Source organism: Lathyrus oleraceus, chromosome 2, assembly GCF_024323335.1.
Source record: "Lathyrus oleraceus cultivar Zhongwan6 chromosome 2, CAAS_Psat_ZW6_1.0, whole genome shotgun sequence".
Classification (NCBI taxonomy): domain Eukaryota; kingdom Viridiplantae; phylum Streptophyta; class Magnoliopsida; order Fabales; family Fabaceae; genus Lathyrus; species Lathyrus oleraceus.
Window position 1 is genome coordinate 480,830,663 of NC_066580.1, and position 23,728 is coordinate 480,854,390.

At 36.4% G+C, this 23,728-nt stretch overlaps 1 protein-coding gene across 1 annotated transcript; it reads right to left on the reverse strand.

Moving 5' to 3' along the window:
* Window positions 1-1,439: 1,439 nt before the first annotated feature.
* Window positions 1,440-3,393, reverse strand: LOC127123854 (uncharacterized). Its single transcript, XM_051054034.1, has 4 exons — window positions 3,174-3,393; window positions 2,281-2,456; window positions 1,843-1,937; window positions 1,440-1,794 (listed from the first exon to the last, which is right to left on the reverse strand). Exons 1-4 carry the CDS (start codon window positions 3,391-3,393, stop codon window positions 1,440-1,442), a joined length of 846 nt encoding a protein of 281 aa, XP_050909991.1.
* Window positions 3,394-23,728: the final 20,335 nt, after the last annotated feature.

Consider the following 23,728-nt stretch of genomic DNA (forward strand, 5'->3'; position numbering starts at 1 on the left):
TTCATGTTTAATCATTCATTTATCATTGGCATGTATTCATCATTCATCAATTACTACATCATACTGATTAAAATCATGATAAATCAGCAACTGACATCAAAATAACATCATATAACAGCTAATAATAGCCAATAACCAACCAAAATGCGGAAAATCGACCATTGCAACTTTCACATAAACAACTTCCATATAACAACTAAGGCATATACAACAAGAATTCATTACCAATTTATTAAATGTTAAATACATCATATTAATCCTCTTAATACATCACCAGGAGATAGTAATACGTGTTAGCTTTCTAACGCTTTGAACCGCATGCCAAACGGAGTTACGGAACTCAAGTTACGTCATTTTCAATTTCCCAATTTTTCACGTAATAGTCGTAATTGATTACGCTCAAACCCCTGACCGGTTGCGAGCTCGAAAACAGCTCAGAAACCTATTTTTCAAGTTGTAACCAGTTACAGGTTCAAAGAATAGCCTAAAAACTTATTTTTCGCCATTGGAGGCCTTTCGGACCTCTGATTTTGATTCCGTAAAAAGTTATGATCTCAGAATTCGAAACCCAACACTTATCCAATGATTAAATCATCAAATTTACGATTTATCACATATTGGCATCAATTAAATCACATAACTTATAACTTTATCAATTCCACAAACCTTCGAAACTCCCAGCAAAAGCCCATGATCTTCTTCTTTAACCTCAAGCTTTTGCTCTCCCTCTTTGCCTATTTTGCTCCAATCTCACGTACTGACCAAATCTCCCAAAAACCTAGCTTCTCTCCCAACTTTTTGAAATATATAGTAATCTTCTTACTTTTGCTTAATTATTATTTTTTCCCAATTTAACTCTAGTTTCCCTCTTTTTACCACAAACTCTCCTCAAATCCCACAATTGACTCAGACTCCTATTCTCTCCAATTTCTTATTTTATCAATAATAATAAATAAAATTTATAATTATTATAATCATTTTTTAACTTACTCTATCGTCTCACCGCACCCTACTATTTCTACCACACCCCAACAACACATATTCAAATAATTTATTTTAAATCGCACCAATATCTAATAATTAAACACAACACCGAAAATCACCATGAATCACCAATAATTCAAAATAAAACAATTAATAAAATTAGGGTGTTACAACTCTCCCCCACTTAAAGAATTCTCGCCCTCGAAAATTTCCTCAAGTGAACAAATTCAGATACGAACCCCTCATCTGGCTCTACAAGCTCCCCATGTTATGTTCCACCATTTGGTCCTCCCCACTCTACCTTCACCAAGGAAATCTAATAGGTTACTCCTCTTATCCTCTGCAAAATCTAGGAAGGACCGATGAAACACAAAGTGAGCTTTCGAGACTCCAAGGCTCGACCAACACTGGCTACTGAGGTAACTCTAAAAAAACATGTGACTTCCACCTGGAACTCAAGTGCTTTCCTCCTTTTGGATCATCTTGATATTCTCAGTCGTCTGCTGAACAATCTTAGGTCCGAGCACAACACTCTCACCTGACTCATACCAACACAAAGGAGTTTTACGCCTCCTATGATACCATGCCTCATACAGTTCTATCCAAATACTAGCATGGAAAGTATTATTGTAGGTAAACTCAATCAACGGTAAAAATCTATCTAAAGCACGTTCTTTCTCAAGTACACAATCCCTCATCAAGTCCTCTAGCGACTGAATAATTCTCTTAGTCTGGCCATTTTCTTGCGGATGATAAGTAGAACTCAAATGAAAATTCGTACCCAAATCCATCCGCAAACTCTCCCAGAACCTGATGTAAACATCAAATCTCTATCAGATACAATACTTGACAAAATACCATGCAAACCCACAATCCTCTTGATATACAGCTTCGCCGACCTCTCCAATGGATAATCCAATTTCATCGGAATAAAATGAGCATACTTCGTCAACCTATCCATAATTACCCATATAATATCACCATTCTTCACAGTCTTAGGCAATCTAGACACAAAAGCCATCAAAATGTTGTCCCATTTCCAATAAAAAATACACAACGGTTGCATCAACCCCAACGACTTTTGATACTCAATTTTGACTTCCAACAAGTCAAACACGCATACACAAACTTTGCAATCTCTTTCTTCATTCCGGACCACCAAACATCTTCCTCAAATTCTGATACATCTTTGTAGAACCGTGGTGAATACTCAAAACACTCATGTGACCCTCCTCAAGAATACTCTTCTTAAGCTCAGGTACATCAGGAATACAACTCTATCTTTGAACTCATCACCCCATTCTTATCAACTCGTAAATCACCTTTGTTGCCTTGGTTGATTAACATGATAAGATCTATCAAACTCAAATCGGATCTCCAACCCTCTTTGATCTCTTTAAGGATATCACTTGTCAGCTTTAACATACCCAACTTCACACTGTTAGGAGTTTCTTCACACATTAAACTCATATCTATTAGTTACTCAATCAGTTTTAACTCTCAAACCATAAACATCGACATGCATAAGGAATTCCTACTTATCGCATCAGCTGCAACATTAGCTTTACCCGAATGATAACTCGAATCGAAATCATAATCCTTCAGAAGTTCAAACCTTCTACTCTGCCTCATATTCAACTCTTCTGATCAAATAAATATTTCAAACTCTTGGGATCACTTAACACTTCAAATTTGGAGCTAAATATGCAGTAATTCCAAATATTCAACACGAATACCACTATTGTCAACTCAAGGTCATGTGTATGGTACTTCCTTTCACGAACTCTCAGTTGTCTCGAAGCATAAGCCATAACCTGACCATTCAACATTAACACACCTCCCAAACCTATCTTCAAAGCATCACAATATACAACAAGGGACTCACTTGGATTTGGAAAAATCAAAAGTAGAGCAGACGCCAATTTCTTCTTGAGTTCTTGGAAACTCTCTTCACAATGCACATCCCAAACATAGGTTTGACCCTTTCGAGTCAACTGAGTTAACGACAATTCTAACTTTGAAAAACCTTCAATGAACTTCCTGTAATAACCAACCAATCCAAGAAAACTTCTAACCTTGGTGATAGACTTTGGAGTTTCCCATTGTAACATCTTCGACGGATCCACAACTATACCACCACTAGAAATCACATGACAAAAGGATACTCACTTATCTTAACCAAAACTCACACTTGGGAAACTTTGCATATAACTGGTTCTCTTTCAATGTCTGCAGTACAATTCTCAGATGTTCCACACATAGCCTCATACTATCGTCCTTCTTCTTCACTAACAATACTGGCACACCCCATGACGAAATACTCGGAGGAACAAACTTCTTTTCAAGTAGATCTTCTAGTTTCTTCATCAAATCACTCAATTCTGAAGCAAAATATCTATAAGGATCCATTACATGGTACTAAGTCGATGGAAAACTCAACCTCATGCTCTGGTGGTAAGTCATAAATATCCTCTAGAAATACATATGGAAAATCACATACAACCGATAACTAAACCATTCCAGCTTTACTATCGACTTGCAAGGACGAAAACATCGCGAACCCACAAGCCTCACCTTCCAAGAATCCTTCTACTTACGTAACAGATGGAAAAAATCTCTACCTTCATTGAACTCAACTTCACAGTCTGAAGACAAGTCGTAAATATCTTTCAAGAAAAGTATCAGGGATCATACACCCCTAGCACAACACTAGCCGTCACATTGTTATCTAGTCTCCAAGAAGCCAACATAAACAATACCTGATCGTTCTCCCTAAAGACATCCCAACTTGGCCGATAGACAGGACTCTCGAATCCAGAACATCTTCAGTGTCAAGAACAACACAACTTCAGCATCGCTTGAGCTCTTACAATCAGCAGCACACTGCACCAACTTATCAAAACAATTGGTAAAAACTTGGGTTAACACCAACTAGTTCATTCCCATAATAACATCAACTTGTTCCAAACAAATACAAAGCGTACATATCCTCAAGTAACACGTATTCAACACACCACTGGCCCATCTCTAGCCAAAACGCCACCTTCCCCTTTATAAGGAAGTGAACAAATAGAACACCTGAACGCCTTCCCTCAAAGATCACATAATTTTGCTAACTGGTACCATCCTCGAATTTGACCTTTCTTCGGGTTCATGAAAAGCACAACATTCTCAAAACAATAGAACTAGCCAACACCGCACTCTCGCTTGTAGCTACATGATGTCGGATCTCTCTATAGTTAGAACATCCAAGAGAAGCAGTCACTTCTCCCCCACTTATTTCATTCCCAACCTGCAAATGGGAAACAAAGCAAGCATCGACAGTGTTCTCACGCACATGTCGCATACAAGGGAAAAAACATAATTAAACAACCTGGTCGGACGGGCCGACCTATTATGATACCACTTTGTGACACCCTAGTCCCGCATACAATTTTAATGCATAATTTAATAAGATTGCAACCATAAAGGGTGTCACTCACATCAAACATATCCTGCTCCGTAACATAGGTTATAAATCTCACATAAACATCTGTCATCGCATGCTCACCTTCACTTAGGGTATCATCACAGTGGAATCATAATTAAAGCAATTAAAGACCATACTGCACTCATACCATTTAGTCTCAACTTCAACTTCCATAACAAATAAAGAGTTTAAATAAATCAGCTCAACAATCACATCAATTATAATACTTCAACATAAACATGACATAAGAAGTGAAAGAAAACATTCCCAGACCGATGTTACGTGGTCATAGCAAGACCCTACTAAAGAAAATGACAAACTATTAGAAGCCACTCCAAGAGTTACCTCCCACTTACTTTAGTAATGCTATTCTTGAGTATCTACATGGTGCCCATGTAAAGGCAACATTCAAACAAAAGGGGTGAGAATTCATTTCAATAATAAATGGTATAAAATGAAGGATAGAATACAACATCTACACAATCATGCACAACAATATATCACATTCTCACATCCAAATCATAATCAACATCATACACGACAACATCTCAATTATCATTAACATCATACAAAACCACATCTCAATTATCATTAATATCATATGCAACAACATTTTATCCAACAACACATCAACAACAACCAATAAAAATTCAACACTTATACCATGGAGTCAACGCCAACTCGACATGCATGTGGTACCAAATCTGAACACTCAGGTTCATTCTACTCCATGATCCCCACCATAGGATTGATTCCCTCTTGGAACTGGAGCATACCAAAATCGCTACCATCACCGTAGGTAACACTTCAGTAATTCCTCATAATAGGAATTAGCTACTCGCACCCGGTCCATCACCATAGGATCAAGGCTCACCAAATAAATAGAAACAAAGTTCCGATAACATGGATGCATGATTACCAACATTCAACAATAATAATATCATCATCAACACATACACATCGATCCACTCTTGATGATGTATGTCAACATCAACACCACATCATCAACATAATTTCATCATGTTTATATCGTCATCATAAAAAACACCAATATAACAACATCAACACAATCGTCTTAATAACATCATTATAGCAACATCGGCATAACAACATTATTGTCACACAACAATTATTCATGTTTAATCAATCATTTATCATTGGCATATATTCATCATTCATCAATTACTACATCATACCAATAAAAATGATAATAAATCAGAAACTGACATCAAAACAACATCATACAACAGCTAATAGTAGCCAACAACCAACAAAAACACGGAAAATCGACAATTACAACTTTCACATAGACAACTCCATATAACAACTAAGGCATCTGTAACAATAATGCATTACCAATTAATTAAATTTTAAATACTTCATATTCATCCTCTTAAGGCATCACTATGAGATAGTACTATGCATTAGCTTTCCAACACTTCAAACCGCACGTCAAACGAAGTTACAGAGCTCATGTTATGTCATTTTCAATTTCCCAAATTTTCACGTAACAGTGGTAACCAGTTACGCTCAAACCCGTAACCGGTTACGAGCTCGAAAACAACCAAGAAACCTATTTTTCAAGTGGTAATCAATTACACTCAGTTTGGTAACCGGTTACAGGTTCGAAGAACAACCTAGAAACTTATTTTTCTCCGTTGGAGGCCTTCCAGGCCTCCGATTTCAATTCCATAAAAGGTCTCGATCTTAGAATTCAAAACCCAACACTTATCCAATGATTAAAATTTATGATTTATCACATATTTCCATCAATTAAATCATATAACTCATAACTTTATCAATTTCATAAACATTCGAAACTCTCAATAATGGTGAGATTATCCTAACACTCAAAACAAAAAATACAGCCACACATAATTCACAAAAATCATCAATAATCACAACATATAACATCAAGATATCATAAAAATTCAAAATTTAATAAAATCCCAAATTCCCTATTGGAGTTTAAGAACTCTTCTACCCTACCCTTCATGCATATACCCTCATTATTGAAGCAATTTCCCACCCTTACCTGATCTCCAACAAAAGCCCTTGATCTTATTCTTCAACCTCAAGATTTTGCTCTCCCTCTTTGCCTCTTTTGCTTCAATCCCACGTATCGACAAAATCTACCCAAAACCTAGCTTATCTCCCAACTTTTAAAATATATAGTAATCTCCTTACTTTTGCTTAATTATTTTTTTCCCCAATTTAACTCTAGTTTCCCTCTTCTTACCATAAACTCTCCTCAAATCCCACAATTGGCCCAAACTCATGTTCTCTCCTATTTATTATTTTATCAATAATAATAAATAAAATTCTAATTATTATAATGATTTTCTAAGTTACTTTATCGTCTCACCGCACCCTACTGTTTCTACCACACCCCAACAACACATATTCAAATAATTTATTTAAAATCGCACCAACATCTAATGATTAGATAAACACTGAAAATCATCATGAATCACCAATAATTCAAAATAAAATAATTAATAAAATTGGGATGTTACAACTAGGCCTAAGATCGACTTGTTCTGGTACCAATTATAATACCCCAAATATGATAGTGTATAGAATCATCACATTTAGAGCATTAAATGTTGGTACTAATATATGAAATAGTTCATAACTGATATCAGAACATGGAAAACACATAGGCTACATCAATATGCATACATATATAATATGTCTAAACATAAAAATTATAATAAGACACACAATGGAAACAAAACATGAGGAGATCATTCAAGTACTCCTAAGTCATCTTTCCTTTCCCTTTTTCAGAACCTGCTCATCTGAAAATATAATCAACAACATGGGGTGAGACAATAGTATCTCACTGGAGTTCCTACTAAAACCATTAGTCCTCTCGATAATAAGGTCATCTAAATCTACTCAAGTTTCTCTTAGGTTTTATCACTCGTGTATCAAGCAAATAAGATTTAGGGGATTGAGGCATAATTAGCCTCATACAATCTATGAATGTCGATACACTCGCTCAAACATACCATGCACACTTTGAGAGACGATTAGCCTCATGCAACATCAATGAACTACTAGAACCTCTCATATCAAGCCTAGTTTTATGAAATAAGTGACTTCCTACTAACCCTTTCCACTAAGGCTGGTTTTACGGTGCGACATACCACCTTTGCCTATATTACCCTTCCGATTACAAGCTACACTTATGGTATGTGTAGTGAGTCTTGCCATTCATAACATGTACTTAAATTGATTCATTTTTTAAACTAATTACCTTATATACTCAATATCATAGGATACATCTAAGCATCCAAGATTTATCCTTACATTTCTCCTATTTTACCTTAGGGTCACTCTTAGTTCTCACCTTGTTTTTACTTAATTGTTAAACCACATCACATAGTCATAAAATCATTGTTTATAAAAATCCTATTTCATACACTAGGTAAAGCAATCATTCATTAAGAAGTATTTCTTTACATACAAGGCCTAAAGGAAAAGGAATACACCTAAAACCCCGATGAGGGTTAAGAAGGGTGAGGGAAGGAAGGAGTTGGAGTGGTTATGTTCTATAACAAGCACAAGTATCCCCTTCCATACTAAAACAAGAGACATTACGGGTAGCCTATAAGGAGCATTAAGACTTCATAATATATCTGAGTCCAACACACGTACAAAAACCATGGGCCATTACGACCAAATTGTAATGGGCATTATAGACCAGAATGGTCCTTAGGTATATACATTTCTACATTTCTTCCTACAATTCAAACCAAAATTCCAACCAATAATCCAACACAAGATACACAGAACATGGAGAAGCATAAAAGACACATAAATGGCGAAAAAATCACATGCAATCACAATCAAGCTAGCAAGAACATCATTAATTTCAAAACCTAATCCTCTAATCCCCACATGCAAAGATCCTAGGATTGATCTAACCTCAACATCACTTAAGAACCACATAATACTAATGTTAAATTATGAATTTATTGAAGGAGGTGGTAAAGATGATGAATAATCTTTGATATAAATCCTCGGTCCCCTTCTTTTCCCGTGTTAGATGATCTTTTCTTCAACATGCAAAGCAAAACCATCAACTTTGAGCAAGTTCTTGTTTTTCTCCTTCTCTCTCACTCGCCTCCATCCCTTCCATTTGTCTCTCAAGACTACAAAATTCAGATTATGGCAAGGAGGAGAAATGAGATAATAAACATTCTTGGGGGATTTTATACTATCCATGCAAAAGTCTTATATGTCCTCAAGCTTTAACTCAAATTACCAGAGTGCCATAAATTATATTAGATTTAGAAAATCCAAGTTCGGCTACTATTCTCTCACTAATATCTTATTGATTAAGATGTATGATGAAGTGGAATATTACGCTCCTCTCCCTTAATTAAAATTTCATCCTTGAGATTGAATTTCCCAAAAAGGTGAGGGTATTTATCCTACATTTCTGACTCTAGTTCGAATATAGCTACACCAAAGTGAGATTATTCCCACAATACTTTCACTAATGGTATCTCCTTGTTCCTTATAGACTTTACAACATAATCAACTATTCGACTCAGTTACGGTTGGAAAGTGATGTCTATTTCAACTTCAATTGTATTTGAAAGGATAGGTTAAAAAGGATTTGGTGGGAATTTCTGTTGTTGAGATACATGAAATACATCACGTAGTTCGGACAAAGAAGGTGGCAATGTTAATTGATATACCACTTCACCTCTCTGACTTGAGATCTGGTAAGGACCAGTGTATCTCGAATTCAACTTCTTCGTCTTGAACGGTCCATTTAATCCTAACTTAGGGGTAAACTTAAAAAACACATGTTCTCCTTCATCAAATTCTAAGGGTCTCCTATGTCGGTCTGCATAGCTCTTATGCTGATCTTGAGCTTTCTTAATCTTTTCTTGATTATTTCTTATCTTTTATGTGGTCTCTTGGATTATTTTCGGCCCTAGGATTCCTTTGTCCCCGACTTCTTCCTAACACAAAGACGTTCTACACTCTCTCCCATATAAATCTTCATATAGTATCATTCCAATACTTAAAGGATAACTATTGTTGTAGGCGATTTCAATTAAAGGCAAGTGTTGATTCCAATTTCCTCCACTTTCTAAGATACAAGCTCTCGACAAACATGTCTTTCAGAGTCTGAATGGTTCTTTCGGTCTTATCGTCAGATTGAGGATAGTTAGATGTACAAAGATTCAATCTAGTTCCTATTGCATACTGGAAATCGTTCCAAAACCTAAAAGTGAACTTCAGATCTCAGTCAGATACAATATTAATCGGTACACCATGCATTCGTACTATTTCTACAATGAAATGCCTTATTAGATGGATAACCATATATTTTAATAATCAAAATATAATTAGCATATCATTTAATAATTATATAGTCTTATTAAATCAGGTCAATGATAGTTGTTCAAATACATTCGATTGCAATATGCACGAATTCAAATCCCCGAAGCTTTATTAAACTACTAGAAAAAATTACTAACTATTTAGATTAGGGTTGGACAAAAAATTTCAAACTGGCCCAATCCGACCTATCCATAAGGTCCGATACATCACAGATCGGGTTGATCGGGTTTTCAAGTTATCGGTTTGACCATGGATGGGTTTAGGTGGGTTAAACCAGTCGGATTTAGATAGGTAGTTTGGGCCAGTGAAATCCATAACTGACCGACCCAGTATGATGGTAATTAATTTGTGAATTTTTTTGAGGTTAAGTGGACTTGACTCATCATGGGTTGGTTTCATCTACTCATTTCACTTGGCCCAAAACTAAAAAGTCAACACTAAACACACACTACTCAAATTCAGAATAGTTTGGTCCAAACTTCTTAGTTTCACTTTCTCTCTTCTGCCAGCATTTCATTTTCACCGCCACCGCCATCCATTCTTCATCCTCTTTCCATCATCGAGTACTACCACAAACCACTACGCCATGAACTGACTCTCTCTCTCTCTCTCTCTCTCTCTCTCTCTCTCCTCTCTCTCTCCTCTCTCTCATCTCCTCTCTCTCTCGTCTCTCTCTCTCCTCTCTCTCTCTCTCTCTCTCTCTCTCTCTCTCTCTCTCTCGTCTCTCTCTCTCTCTCTCTCTCTCTCTCTCTCTCTCTCTCTCTCTCTCTCTCTCTCTCTCTCTCTCTGTGTGTGTGTGTGTGTGTGTGTGTATGTGTGTGTGTGAGCTTGTATCGTTGCTTTTATGCTTTAATGAAGAAACTACGTGAACCGATAAAAACTGAAACCTTTGTGCTTTAATGATGAAAATTGTGTGAAACATTAGTGTGAATTGATATTTAAATGGGCCAATTTCGACTAAATAGAAAAAACCGAATTATGAAACCGGATCCAAAAATATCGAATCCTAAAGAGGAGGAAAATTGACTTGAATTTCTAAACCGATGATTAGGCCGATTTGAGATTTTGAACCCGAAAACCGAACCGGCCCGGCTTTTGTCCTCCCATAATTTAGATAGATAGACAATATATATAATTGGATTGGTTATTAGATTTTGTCTTGTCTTAGACAGCCACTAAATTACGAAACTGTTGACTAGAATTGGTACCTTATCCAGCTAGCCACCAAGGTACTTACTTGTTTGTAATGAGCAGTAGTATATATAGTTTATTACTGTCTACACAATCTATGACTACCCCATCTCAATATATATGTATCAAATGTAGCTTTCAAATCTCCACAGTAATATTCTGTGGGCATCTCTAGTCCCTTTCTCATTAACCCAAATATCCCTACATCTTTACTTATTTATCGATGCCATTTAGTATTAAATAAAACAACTCATAAAGCTGCTACTAGCGACAAATAATATAATATATATAATTTGGATTACATCCTTAAATTTAAGACACTGACAGAAGACAACTTTGGTTGTTGTTGGCTATGTTGTCTTGTAGTTATGTCCACTGCTTATTTTGTTTAGCTTTAACTGCGGTTTCTCCACTGCAATTTCAAATTAAACCAAATGTAATCATGGATATAGTGTAGAAAAGCTAACAAATGAAGTTGGTTTAGAAAGAGAAGTGAGCAAAAAGACCTTTTGCTTGTTGCTGGAGGTGGCGTATGTCATCAAAAGTAGGGAAGGGTAGGAGGAATCTGCCCTCTATAAACCCCTAAATAAAGCAAAAGATTTTTTAGGAATGGACCCTTCGCTGCTCCGTGAGTCTACATATAAAATGTTTAGCATCATACTGTACTAGCTACCAACATTCATTTTAACATTATATATTTTTAGCTTTTAATGTTTTCATTAAATACTTATTTGGTATTATAGCTGATTTTTTAAGGTTGGATATCGAATCCAAAACTCCAAACCACTTTTAATCTGGGGGAAAAACACATACCCACCTTTCAATCGGTTTAATTTTGATTTTTCTTAATTCGGTTTAAATTGGACTTGATTAAATCAATTTTCTTAAATAGTGCATGTTTTGGGTCATTCAAAATTTAAGTTCAATTTTAAAATCAATCGTATTTTTAAAAATTACATATATTTATCTAGGAAATACAACATTGTTATATATTAATTTTTTAGACTCTATAAAAGATCTAATATCTTTACTAATAGGAAAGTATAACCGTCAAAGATAAATAATTTATCGAAACATGAATTCTCATGTTTGACCACTTTTCTTAAATCAACCTTGAGGATTATTTCTCTCACTCTAAGACCTCCTGTTCTTAGTTCCACTAGTGGGGAAACTCCGGTCAAGTCCATATATGCATGTTTCTCAGTTCCACTAGAAGAAAAACATGTATATATGGACTTGAGTGGCTCATAGGAAGGGAGATTGACACTTAGGGAGAAACATCCATATATGGACTTGACTAACTCATAGGAAGAGAGATTGACACTTAGGTCAACAAATCTTTTTCATTTTTGAGCCAATTTTCTCCCATAAATAATTTTTTTTCCTCACTTTCAAAACACATCAGAAAATGTATTTCTACATACTTTCTCACTTTCTACTCTCTTCATTTTCATTTCATTATTTTTCACTAAATTGCCTTATTGCTTTGAAAGTGAAAAATATTAAGTGAGGTTTTTGTTTGTTATGGTTTTAGGATTCGTACTGTAATTTACTCAATATAACTTTGTCTCTTGTATAATATCTCTTGTGAGAAGATGTTGTTTGATTTGTGAGCTAAACTAGTAAAAGCTCTTGGTTGGTTTGCGAGAATTTCTACTAAAATCTCTGATTGGTTTATGAGTTTAGCTCGATGTAAAAGCTATCGTTTGGTTTGTCAGATTTCCCTTCAAAATCTCTGTTTGATTCCTGAGCTCAACTTGGTGTTAAAGCTCTGCATGATTATGAGATTGTCATATAGTAAAATCTCATGTTTGGTTGGAGGATAACTATCGTAAAGCTCATGTTTGGTTGTAAGAGGGTTCATGGGTACAACTTGTGAAAAACTATCATATATTGGAAACTCTCAAGAAAAAATTTCTGGGGATATAAGTAGGGAAAGTGGTTAGGTCAAATATGTATAAATCGTGGTATAATTCTTTAAACCTTTATCTCTTTATACTTTCTCTATTTTGATTTATGTTTCTTGATTTATTCCACGACATATTCTTTGTCTATTTTACAAAATAGTTTTAAACATCATTATTTACAAAAGAATTTTTAATTGGACATCATTTTTCAAACCCACACAATTTACGACTCTTTCAATCTCTTGTGTTTAGAGTCATTTGTCCAACAAGTGACATCAAAGCATAATTCCTGTTATAAGACTAATTATCTAAGGAGGTAGAATGATGACTTCAAACACTCCTATTTTTAAAAAGGTATTTTTATTAACACACCTCCCCCGTTTGAATTATGGAAAGCAAGAATGATTTTTTTTAAGCAAATGATTATGAGATGTGGAATTTTATTATTAATAGTCTGTTTATTGTTACTTATTGTGTTGATAATAAAGTAGTAAATAAACATGATTTTATTTAGACCAAAGAAGATAAGAGAAAAGTCAAACTCAATCTTAAAGTCGAGTACTTGATGATGGGTGCTTTAAGCACCAAATGTTACCTTTCTATTTTTAATTGTATTTTGACAAAGGAAGTATGAGACACTCTTGAGATTATCCATGGAGAGTTTCCTAAGATCAAACAAGAGAGAATGAATATATAAATCCAGGAAGAGGAAACAACAAATTAATATGAAAGTTATCTTCATAAATAATGCTCAAATAGTGTAATCCTTGGAGATTGTGTTAAAAGCTTTATATCTAACAAATATTTCATATTCATGAATTGGGGCCATAAATCTGATCAAATCCTTGATTCCAAATATAAAAGCGTGTTTGTTGAGTTTCATTGATAAATGATTAATTAATTCAAATGTTGAAAGATGAAGGAATGGATTCAAGTACATTAGAAGATTCATCATCTGATGGAAATTATGAAGAAGATTCATCTAATATTTGAAGAATCTTCATCCAATAGAATATGTGAGAGAAGAAATGAAGATGCTTTATTCAGTAGAATCTTCGAGAGAAGAAATGAAGAAGCTTCATCCAGTAGAATCTTTTAAGAAGCTTCATCCAATAGAATATGTGAGAGAAGAAATAATGAATAAGCTTCATCAAGAAGAATCTTTGAAAGCATAGTACCCTAATTTTGTCAAGATAATTCAAATCTCTTATCATTTTAAGATTAAAATCTTGAAGAAATTAGCCATTCACTTTTGTCTTGGTAATGCAAAAAAGATCAACTTAGCCCTTCATGTGGTCCTATCCAGATGGATTCGTTTGGAGGTAAAAGATACTTTGTCACATTCATAGATGATTCCAGTCGATAATAGTGGACTTACCTGATCAAGAAGAAAAGTAAAGTGATCGAGGTATTTGCCAATTTTAAATTTATGGTCGAAAACTCAAGATTTTGAGAACTGATGGTGGTGGAGAATATGTGTCGAAAAAATTTGACACATTATACGAGAAATAAGGGATTGTGCATGAGGTGGTGCCATCCTACAATCCATAACAAAATGGAACTTCTAAAAGAAAGAATAGAACCATCATTAATATGGTGAAAAGTATATTAAAAGGCAAAGATCTACCCAAATAATTATAAGGAAAATTTGTGTCAACTGCAATATATATTCTGAACAGATGTCCGACGAAAAGGCTAGAAGGAATCACACCAAAAGAATGTTTTAGATAAAGGCACCGATATAGAAGAGGGGTTGTGTCATATCCTAATTTTTAACCCTAAGATCCCACATCTCATTTTCATTTTTTGCATACAAACAAGGTCACATTTTGATCCTTCCCCTAATTCATCTTTTGGTTTGCTTCTTGCAAGGATCACCAAGCACCTATTTGTTTTACCTTTGTGTTTATTTGATTCATTGCTTATCTAACCACTAATCAAAATACCAAAAATATGTCTTGTTTCCCTTAAGTTTATTATGTAAGGTTGTACCTTGGTGGTGGACGTATTATGTCATCCACTAGATTGTAACAAGGCGACCCGTTCAGACCATTTTTTCTTCTTTTGTGTTACATCCACTTATTCGAAATGTTAGAGACAATTGTAAGCTTATTCTTCATGTCTGGTATATTGATTACAGAAGTGCCATAGGAGATTGAGGTTGTACTCAGCAGTAGAGGATGCATGATACACTTTTTTGGATTATAGCGCCCAAAATCTTTGGTGTTATAGGATCATATATTGAGACAGTTGGATAAATGGTATTGAATCTGATTTAGACAGAGCTTTGGATGATCTTAGTGTTGTGATTCCAAATTTTGACCTTAGTGGTTTTACTAGAAATGACACATTCCTTCCTAAAGCACAACATGTTTTGGAAAATGCTCTTTTTAGTAAAAGTTTTCAAGACATGGACGTAAAGTTTGATATGACCATAAGACATAAAACACTGTTTGGTTGTTTGCTTGCAAGCATCACATGCTCACGATTTTCTCCTTAGCATTTGTATTGATGAGTTAGACAAACACATGCCATCAGTAGAGTATTATACTATACTTAGATCTTTATTAGAAAATTGACTCTAAACACAAGGGGGGAGGGGGTGATTGTATAGGTTTGAAAAAAGATATCCAATTAAAAATTCTTTGATAAATAAAAATGTTTAAAATAATTTTATGAAACAAACAAAAAATATGTAAATGAATAAATAAAGAAACATAAATCAGATTAAATAGCGGAAGTATAAAAAGATAAGGGTTTAGATAATTGCAAAAATGATTTATACAGGTTCGACATAACCATTTAACCCACTCTTGCTGGCAAGAATTTATTCTTGAGAATTTTTATTATATGCGAGCTTTTCACATGTTATACCCATAAACTTTCTTACAATCAAATAGGATTTTTACAATGGCTATCTTTCGAACCAAGCACAAGGTTTTATGCCAAAACAATCTTAGAACTAGATAGAGCTTTTATACTATGTTGAGCACAAGAACCAAACAGAGATTTTAATGGACAATCTCACAAACCAAACGATAACTTTTACATCAGATTAAGCTCATGAACTAAACAGAGATTTTAATGGACAATCTCACAAACCAAACAAGAGTTTTCACTAAATTAGCTTACAAACCAAACAACAACTTCTCAAAAGATATATTCCACAAGAGACAAAGTTCTCTTGAGTAAATTACAAAAGTAATCCCAGCACCAAAATAAACAAAAATCACACTTGATAGTTTTCATTCTTAAAGCACTAAAGCAACTTAGTGAAAAAGAAATAAATGAAAATGGAGATAGTAGAAAGTGAAAATGTATGTAGAAATATATTTCCTTGTGTGCTTTTAAAGTGAGGAGAATCCCTCTATTTATATGAGAAAAATTTAGATAAAAAAGGAAAAAGATCCATAGGCCTTTAACTGCCCTAATAGATTATGCCATAGAGTTAATCGATTTTGAGCTTCAAAGCACAACAACCCTAATTCCTAAAAATAAAACCTTACAAAGACTAAATTCTTATTCTATTATGAGTGTTCTTAATCAATTAAGAAGTTATATGTCTTGCTCTAATGATTGGTTAATGTTAGACTATGGCACGGATCTAGAAGGGGGGGTTGAATAGATCCCAATTAAAAACTTGAGTCGGCGCTATCAATTTAAAAGAAAATTGGTTTTAAAAATTGTTTTAAGTGCGGAAGCAACCGAGGAAAATTTTAGTCTAAAACGAACCGTTATTGGAAAACCGGATATGCGTTAAGCTAATGGATTAGAGATAAAATGAAATACTAATCACTACACTATTTGCACACTCAATTGATATATTTCACTAACTAGCAAGCCTAGTTCCAATGATCCAAAATACCAAATTAAACTGGATGTAAACTTAAGACAACTTTGGCTTATGCAAATTCACAAACACTTGGTGTGCATACACTCCAAGAGATATTTGAGTTGAGTAAGTAGTTCAATTTTATCTAGTACAATAAACTATTGTACTTTGTATTCAAACAGCAGTTTTAGTTTCTTACTCAACTTATATCAAAGTTTGGGAAAATTGCTTAAACTAAAATCACTTAATTTTTAAGCTGAAAAGCACTTATGCAGAAAATTAAAGAAGACAGAGATTTGATGAGGCAGTTCCCCCGCCGTCCTCTCGCTTCGGGGTACGTCTGCCCTCAATTCTAAAAATAGAATTGAGATGATTAATTAGATATCACCTGTGAAATTTAATCGTTTATACAAGGATTGCAAAGCATGTAAACAACAGAACTTCCAATGTGTTGAATGATGCTTCCTATCCTTGCTCCTTGATTCAAGATGAATCAAGACCTTCGATCGTTGATGCTAGACCTCCGATTCCAGCCCCTTTGTTGAAGAATCTTCCGTTCTTCAAACCCTCGGCCCGGCTGATCTCAAACACAACTAGTCGAACCCGAATCCTTCACTTCAATGTCACCGAATCCGCTACTAGACTGATGAAGACTTCCTCTTCTCAATCACCTTCGCTCGGCTGAATATTGATGAAGCGATTCGTACAAAAACCCCCAAACACAAACCCGTATTAGAGGACAAAACCCTAACGGTTTTATTCAAGAAAGAACCTGCCACAAGCTTCAACCCGAACTGGATTCTTCGATCACAGCTTCGAACCTTATCACCTTTGCTCGATCACGAACCATATCAAAAGTAATTGTTTGCAGATGATGAGTTGTGAAATGTTGAAGATGAAGATGATGAGTCTTGGACACCTTTTTCACTCTTTCTTGTTTCCTTGAACACTTGAACTCAATTAGCAAATGTTAGTTAATAAAAGTGTTTTAACTTCTATATATAGTAACAGACAAAACCAATTAAAAATAACAGAATTTCAAACATTGGAAATAACTCAGAAAACTGAGTTTACGCACGAGCGGTCGACCATAGGTCGGCGTGCGCTGAGCCGTGAGTGATGCGCCGACCCCTATGGTCGACCCATGGTTCTATGCGCTGACCCAGGATTACTTCATTAAGCCATGCGCTGACTTCTGGTCGACGCAAGGAGTTTTTGCGCTAACCTGTGAGTTATGCGCCGACCCTTATGGTCGACGCAAAGGAGCATGCGCTGACCAATCTCAGTTCTGCTGAGCTTTGCGCTGACCCGTGAGCTTTGAGCTGACCCCTATGGTCGACTCAAGGCCTTCAAATCTGCATAAAACTGTGTTTTGTGATTTTCATGCATTTCGTCATGATTACACTTTGTCCACATATGTTTTTGATCATTATAATAGGTTTAGACAAACGTAGAAAAGGATATGGTGGATAATGTGTTTCATTTGTTTGTAGACGTGCATGATGGTCTTTTGTCATCATCGAAACTTGCGATCGTATGTTGTCTGACTCTTTGTCTTTACATACTCCCCCTTTTTGATGATGACAACCTATATAATTCAGCATGACGAACAGCATGCGGTATTGACACATTTTCCACACTCCCCCTTTCTTTTGTAATCTAAGGCTATCTGCAGAAAGCTACTGTTAGTTGTGGACATTTTTGTCTGCCTGCTTTGTGCACCTTTCTCCCCCTTTGACAACATCAAAAAGAGAGACAGAGTGATTTTTCAAGATATCAAGGAAATTTCACAGGAAATAACATAAATAGATAATAGTAACACACCAATGTCATTTTTGAGCAATAGTCATTTATAAGGAAAACAAGTAAAACATAGAAATACATTCAAAATAACAGTCAAACTACATAATGCATGTGAATGTCTATGTCCTAGTGGCGGTGTCCTGGATGATAACAAATTCCCGGGTTTTTGTAAGGGTCAGCCAGAGATGATAGGTATTCGGTGACACCGTTCAGATTCTTGAGACTCATGTTGATCGACTTTTCTTGAAGTTCAAATGAAGCCGAAAAGGTTGCAAACCGGTCATTCATGCTTGTAGAGAAGGCGTCGAGACGCTCATTTTGGGCTTGAATTTGCTCGTTGATATGAGCATAGCGCTCATCTTGAGCTTGCATGAAGGACTGTTGAGCTATCTGCATATTATGCATCATATCCAACAGTTCTGAAGAATCTGCTTGTTGTGGAGGGGACGGAGGAGATTCTTCCTCATCTTGGTAATATGGCTGGTAAAATTGACGTTGAGTTGACCAGCCCTTGTGTTGCCATTCACCCCAGCCACCCCAGCGTGGAGCATCTTCTTCATTTGAATGCGACTGCTGAGCCCAAGCGGAGTCCGAGTAGTCTTGAGTGTCAACGGGTGGTGGATCATCATCTCCACCATTGTGATCCACATCGTGCCTGGCTTCTTCTTCTTCATTTTCTTCTTCATCTTCTTGGTCTTCGCTTTCATCACTATCATCATCTGCAGGAATATTTGCTCTCCGAATAAACTTATACATTCTCCGCTCATTGCACCAAAGATATCCCATCATAGACATGGTTTTTGTGCTGAACTCTTTGTCAGATGAGATGGAAGTGTACTTGAAAGACGGATGATGAACGTTAGCTGCAGTCAGGACCTCTTGAATGAAGGATCCGTAGGCAAGCGTCGTTCCTCGTCCGGAGTCACGTAGCCCAAACATTCTACTGGCAATGTAGTACGGCCAGTTGATTTTTATCTTATTTTTCAGAATGTAAATCAGATGAACCTCGGCCGGTTCGACTCTGGAGAGGCCTCCCTTCTTTGGGCGCAGGATTCGTGAGACAACCCACTGAAGGATCCTTTCTCCGGCTTTCAGCTTGCCGGCAGTGACAGTTCGTGGGAACGCGTCACTGTTCACAAACTGATCAGTATAGGGTCGTCTCAGCATGTTATTCAATGCATTCTTAAACTCATAGCCAGCTACGTGGTGAGAGTCAGTGACCTCAGGTAAAGGGTTTCCATCATCATCAACAGACATATCAAAATATTGGTTCCAGATATTTGATTTAAGCGGTACCTTTGTCGGACCAATTCTAGACTGAAACTTGTACCCGCGAAAGTTGTCATGAAGGCCGGCATAGAACACTCGAACAAGGTCTTCAATGTATTTGGTATTACATTCCATGAAGTTGATAAAGCCCTGATGTTGCAGCAGAGCCAGGACTTCAGGAAGGTGCATGCGTTCAGCGGTAAGTTTGTAGAACGCATGTTGTTGCACAACGCCTCTTTTGCTGATGTCTCTGTTGAAGACTTCGACGCGAGCGGGTGGAACGAGTGATACAGCAGATATGGGTAGAGATGCGGCAGATGATTCTCGGGATCTCTTGCCGGAAGGTCTGCGTGATGTGGTAGCCATTTGAGCAAGTTTGAAACAAAGTGTTTGGGTATAGAGAGAAGGTTTAAGAAGGGTTTTGAGAATGATTCTGCTAGATAGAGGTCTTTCCCAATTTATAGTGGAAAGGTTAGGGTTTTGGGAAGATGGAAGATCAAAGAACATTAGCCACTAGGTAGATGCAAGTTACAAAGTAGTGGGTAGTTTGAAAGGTGATGGAATGTAAATGCACAATTAATGATGATTTTTGGATGGGAATGCATGAAAAACGATTTAAATTTTTCTGCAGAAAAATGAAATTTTCGAGCGATGCGTCGACCATAGCCCTGTATGCGTCGACGCATACTGTTTGGTTTTTGAGAAAATGCAGAAATTAATTTGCTTGCGTCGACCATATCCCTGCTGCGGTCGACTCATACAGTCCAAATTTCAATTTTTCACTATTTGCCACATGTGATGACAGGTTTGATGCATAATTAACACAGCATACAGAAATAAACATCCAAAGAGAGATCATATATATATATATATATATATATATATATATATATATATATATATATATATATATATATATATATATATATATATATATATATATATATATATATATATATATATATATATATATATATATATATATATATATATATATAAACAACATCATTATGAGATATAACTATTGTAGTCATGAGATTTTGCAAAGAGAGAAAGAGAGGAACAGTATCACCTCAATGCCGGAGTGACTTAGTGAACGGTAGACTTGTGCTTACAACAACATAGATTGGTTAGAGGTACAAGATTAAAGTCTTATATGGAATAAGGTAAAACAGCAGATTATGGTACCCGTTCCGAAATATCGAGAATGCCAAGTTCTCGGCGGATATGAAAGAAAGGTTCAGTGGCTAGCGGCTTTGTGAAAATGTCCGCTAGTTGATTTTCAGTATTGATATGTTCAAACACAATGTCACCTTTCTCTACATGATCCCGAAGAAAGTGGTGTCGTATTTCGATATGTTTGGTGCGAGAATGTAGCACAGGATTCTTGGTTAGGTTAATGGCACTTGTATTGTCACAAAAAATGGGAATCCGTTCAAGTTTGAGGTTAAAATCCAATAGTTGTTGCTTAATCCATAGGATTTGGGCACAACAACTACCGGCGGCAACGTATTCCGCTTCGGCGGTTGACAACGCAACAGAAACCTGTTTCTTGCTATGCCAACTGACCAAAGAGTTTGAAAATAAGTGACAAGTGCCACTGGTGCTCTTCCTATCCGATTTGCAACCGGCAAAGTCGGAATCGGAAAAACCTACCAATGAACAATCATTACCTTTGGAATACCATAGTCCATACTTCGGAGTACCGGATAGGTATCGAAGTATTCGTTTGACGGCTTTTAAATGGGATTCCTTGGGACATGATTGATATCTTGCGCACATGCATACGCTAAACATAATATCGGGACGAGAAGCAGTAAGATAAAGGAGTGAACCAATCATACCTCTATACCGTTTTACATCTACTTCCTTACCGTCTTCATCTTTGTTCAAGTTTGTACACGTAGGCATGGGGGTGTCTATGGCCTTAGCTTTTGCCATGTCAAATCTCTTGATAAGGTCCAAACAGTACTTTGTCTGGCTCACGAAAGTTCCTTCTTTGAGCTGTTTGATTTGCAGACCGAGAAAGTATGTGAGCTCCCCCATCATACTCATCTCGAATTCGCCCTGCATAAGGTCAGAAAACTCTCTCACAAGATTCATGTTAGTAGATCCAAATATGATATCATCTACATAAATTTGCACTAATATCAAGTGCTTTCCTTGACGTTTAATGAAGAGGGTTGTGTCAACCTTTCCTCTTGAGTATTTTTGATCGAGTAAGAATTTGCTTAGTCTCTCATACCAAGCTCTAGGAGCTTGTTTGAGGCCATACAAAGCTCTTTTTAGTTTATAGACATGATCAGGATACTCATGGGATTCGAAACCCGGAGGTTGTGCGACATAAACCTCTTCATTTATGTGACCGTTAAGGAATGCACTCTTGACATCCATTTGGAATAACTTAAAGTCTTTCGCACAAGCGAAAGCAAGGAGAAGGCGTATAGCCTCGAGCCGGGCAACCGGCGCATAAGTTTCCTCATAGTCGATGCCTTCCTCTTGGTTATACCCTTGCGCGACTAAACGCACCTTATTACGGGTTATTACCCCGTTTTCGTCCAGCTTGTTCCTAAACACCCATCGGGTGCCGATTACTCGATGATCTCGCGGAGGAGGGACGAGGTCCCAAACCTCATTTCTGGTGAACTGATTAAGTTCCTCCTGCATTGATAAAAACCAGTGTTCATCGAGTAGGGCTTCTTTAGGGTTTTTAGGTTCCATCTGCGAAACGAAAGCGAAGTGATAACAGAAATTACTTAGCTTAGATCGAGTTGTTACACCCTTTGATATGTCCCCGAGAATGTTGTCTATTGGATGGTCTTTGGAAGACTTCCAAGCTTGAGGAAGATCATCGTTTGAAGGCGGATGAACTACCTCGGTTTCCTCATGGTGTACATCTTTGTCCTCCTCAATTTTGACTATGTCGGGTTGATCAATCCCCGGCTCGCCACCTTTGAGTATGTCTTCAGTAGATGTACCTGCACCATGTAAAACACTACCCTTTCCGACATTTCTCGGATTGGATTCATCAAAAGTGACATGTACAGACTCTTCTACAGTAAGTAATCGCTTGTTGTATATTCTATATGCTTTGCTAGATTGGGAGTATCCGAGGAAGATACCTTCGTCGGCCTTGGAATCGAATTTCCCTAAGTTTTCCTTTCCATTGTTCAATACAAAACATTTGCAACCAAAGACATGTAAGTGAGAAACATTTGGCTTTCGCCCTTTCAAAAGTTCATACGGTGTTTTGTTTAGAATGGGGCGAATGAGCACCCTATTCAGAACGTAACAAGCCGTACTAATGGCGTCAGCCCAAAAATATTTCGGTAAGCCACTTTCATTGATCATTGTTCTTCCCAATTCTTCCAAAATTCGATTTTTACGCTCCACAACCCCATTTTGTTGAGGAGTACGTGGAGCGGAGAAGTTATGATCAATACCATGGTTACCGCAGTATTCTTCAAATAAGTGATTTCAAATTCACCTCCATGATCGCTTCTAATTGCAACAATGTTTGTATTTAGTTTATTTTGGGAAAGCTTAGCAAATCGTTCAAAGGCGGCGAATGTGTCACTCTTACTTACTAAGAAAATAGTCCAACAAAATCGAGAGAAGTCATCCACTATTACGAAACCGTAATAGTTTCCTCCTAGACTTTTAATCCTAGATGGCCCAAATAAATCCATATGGAGAACCTCGAGAGGTCTCGTTGTTGAAACGATATTTTTGGATTTAAAAGAGATCCTCGTTTGCTTCCCCTTTTGACAAGCATCACAAAGATGATCCTTGGTGAACTTAATTTTGGGAAGACCTAGGACTAGATCTTTTGAGACTACTTTGTTGAGTAAGTCAAAGTTAACATGTGCTAAACGCCTATGCCATAACCATGAATCTTCACTCATT

What these genes read in the sequence shown, in the direction of transcription:
- LOC127123854 (XM_051054034.1), bottom strand. Translation starts at nt 3,393, where the DNA reads ATGGATCCTTATAGATATTTTGCTTCAGAATTGAGTGATTTGATGAAG. An exon ending in TACGAGTTGATAAGAATGGG is followed by an intron (nt 1,938 to 2,280) that starts GTGATGAGTTCA and finishes AATTATGGATAG; the next exon opens with GTTGACGAAGTATGCTCATT. An exon ending in GAGGATTGTGGGTTTGCATG is followed by an intron (nt 1,795 to 1,842) that starts GTATTTTGTCAA and finishes TGTTTACATCAG; the next exon opens with GTTCTGGGAGAGTTTGCGGA.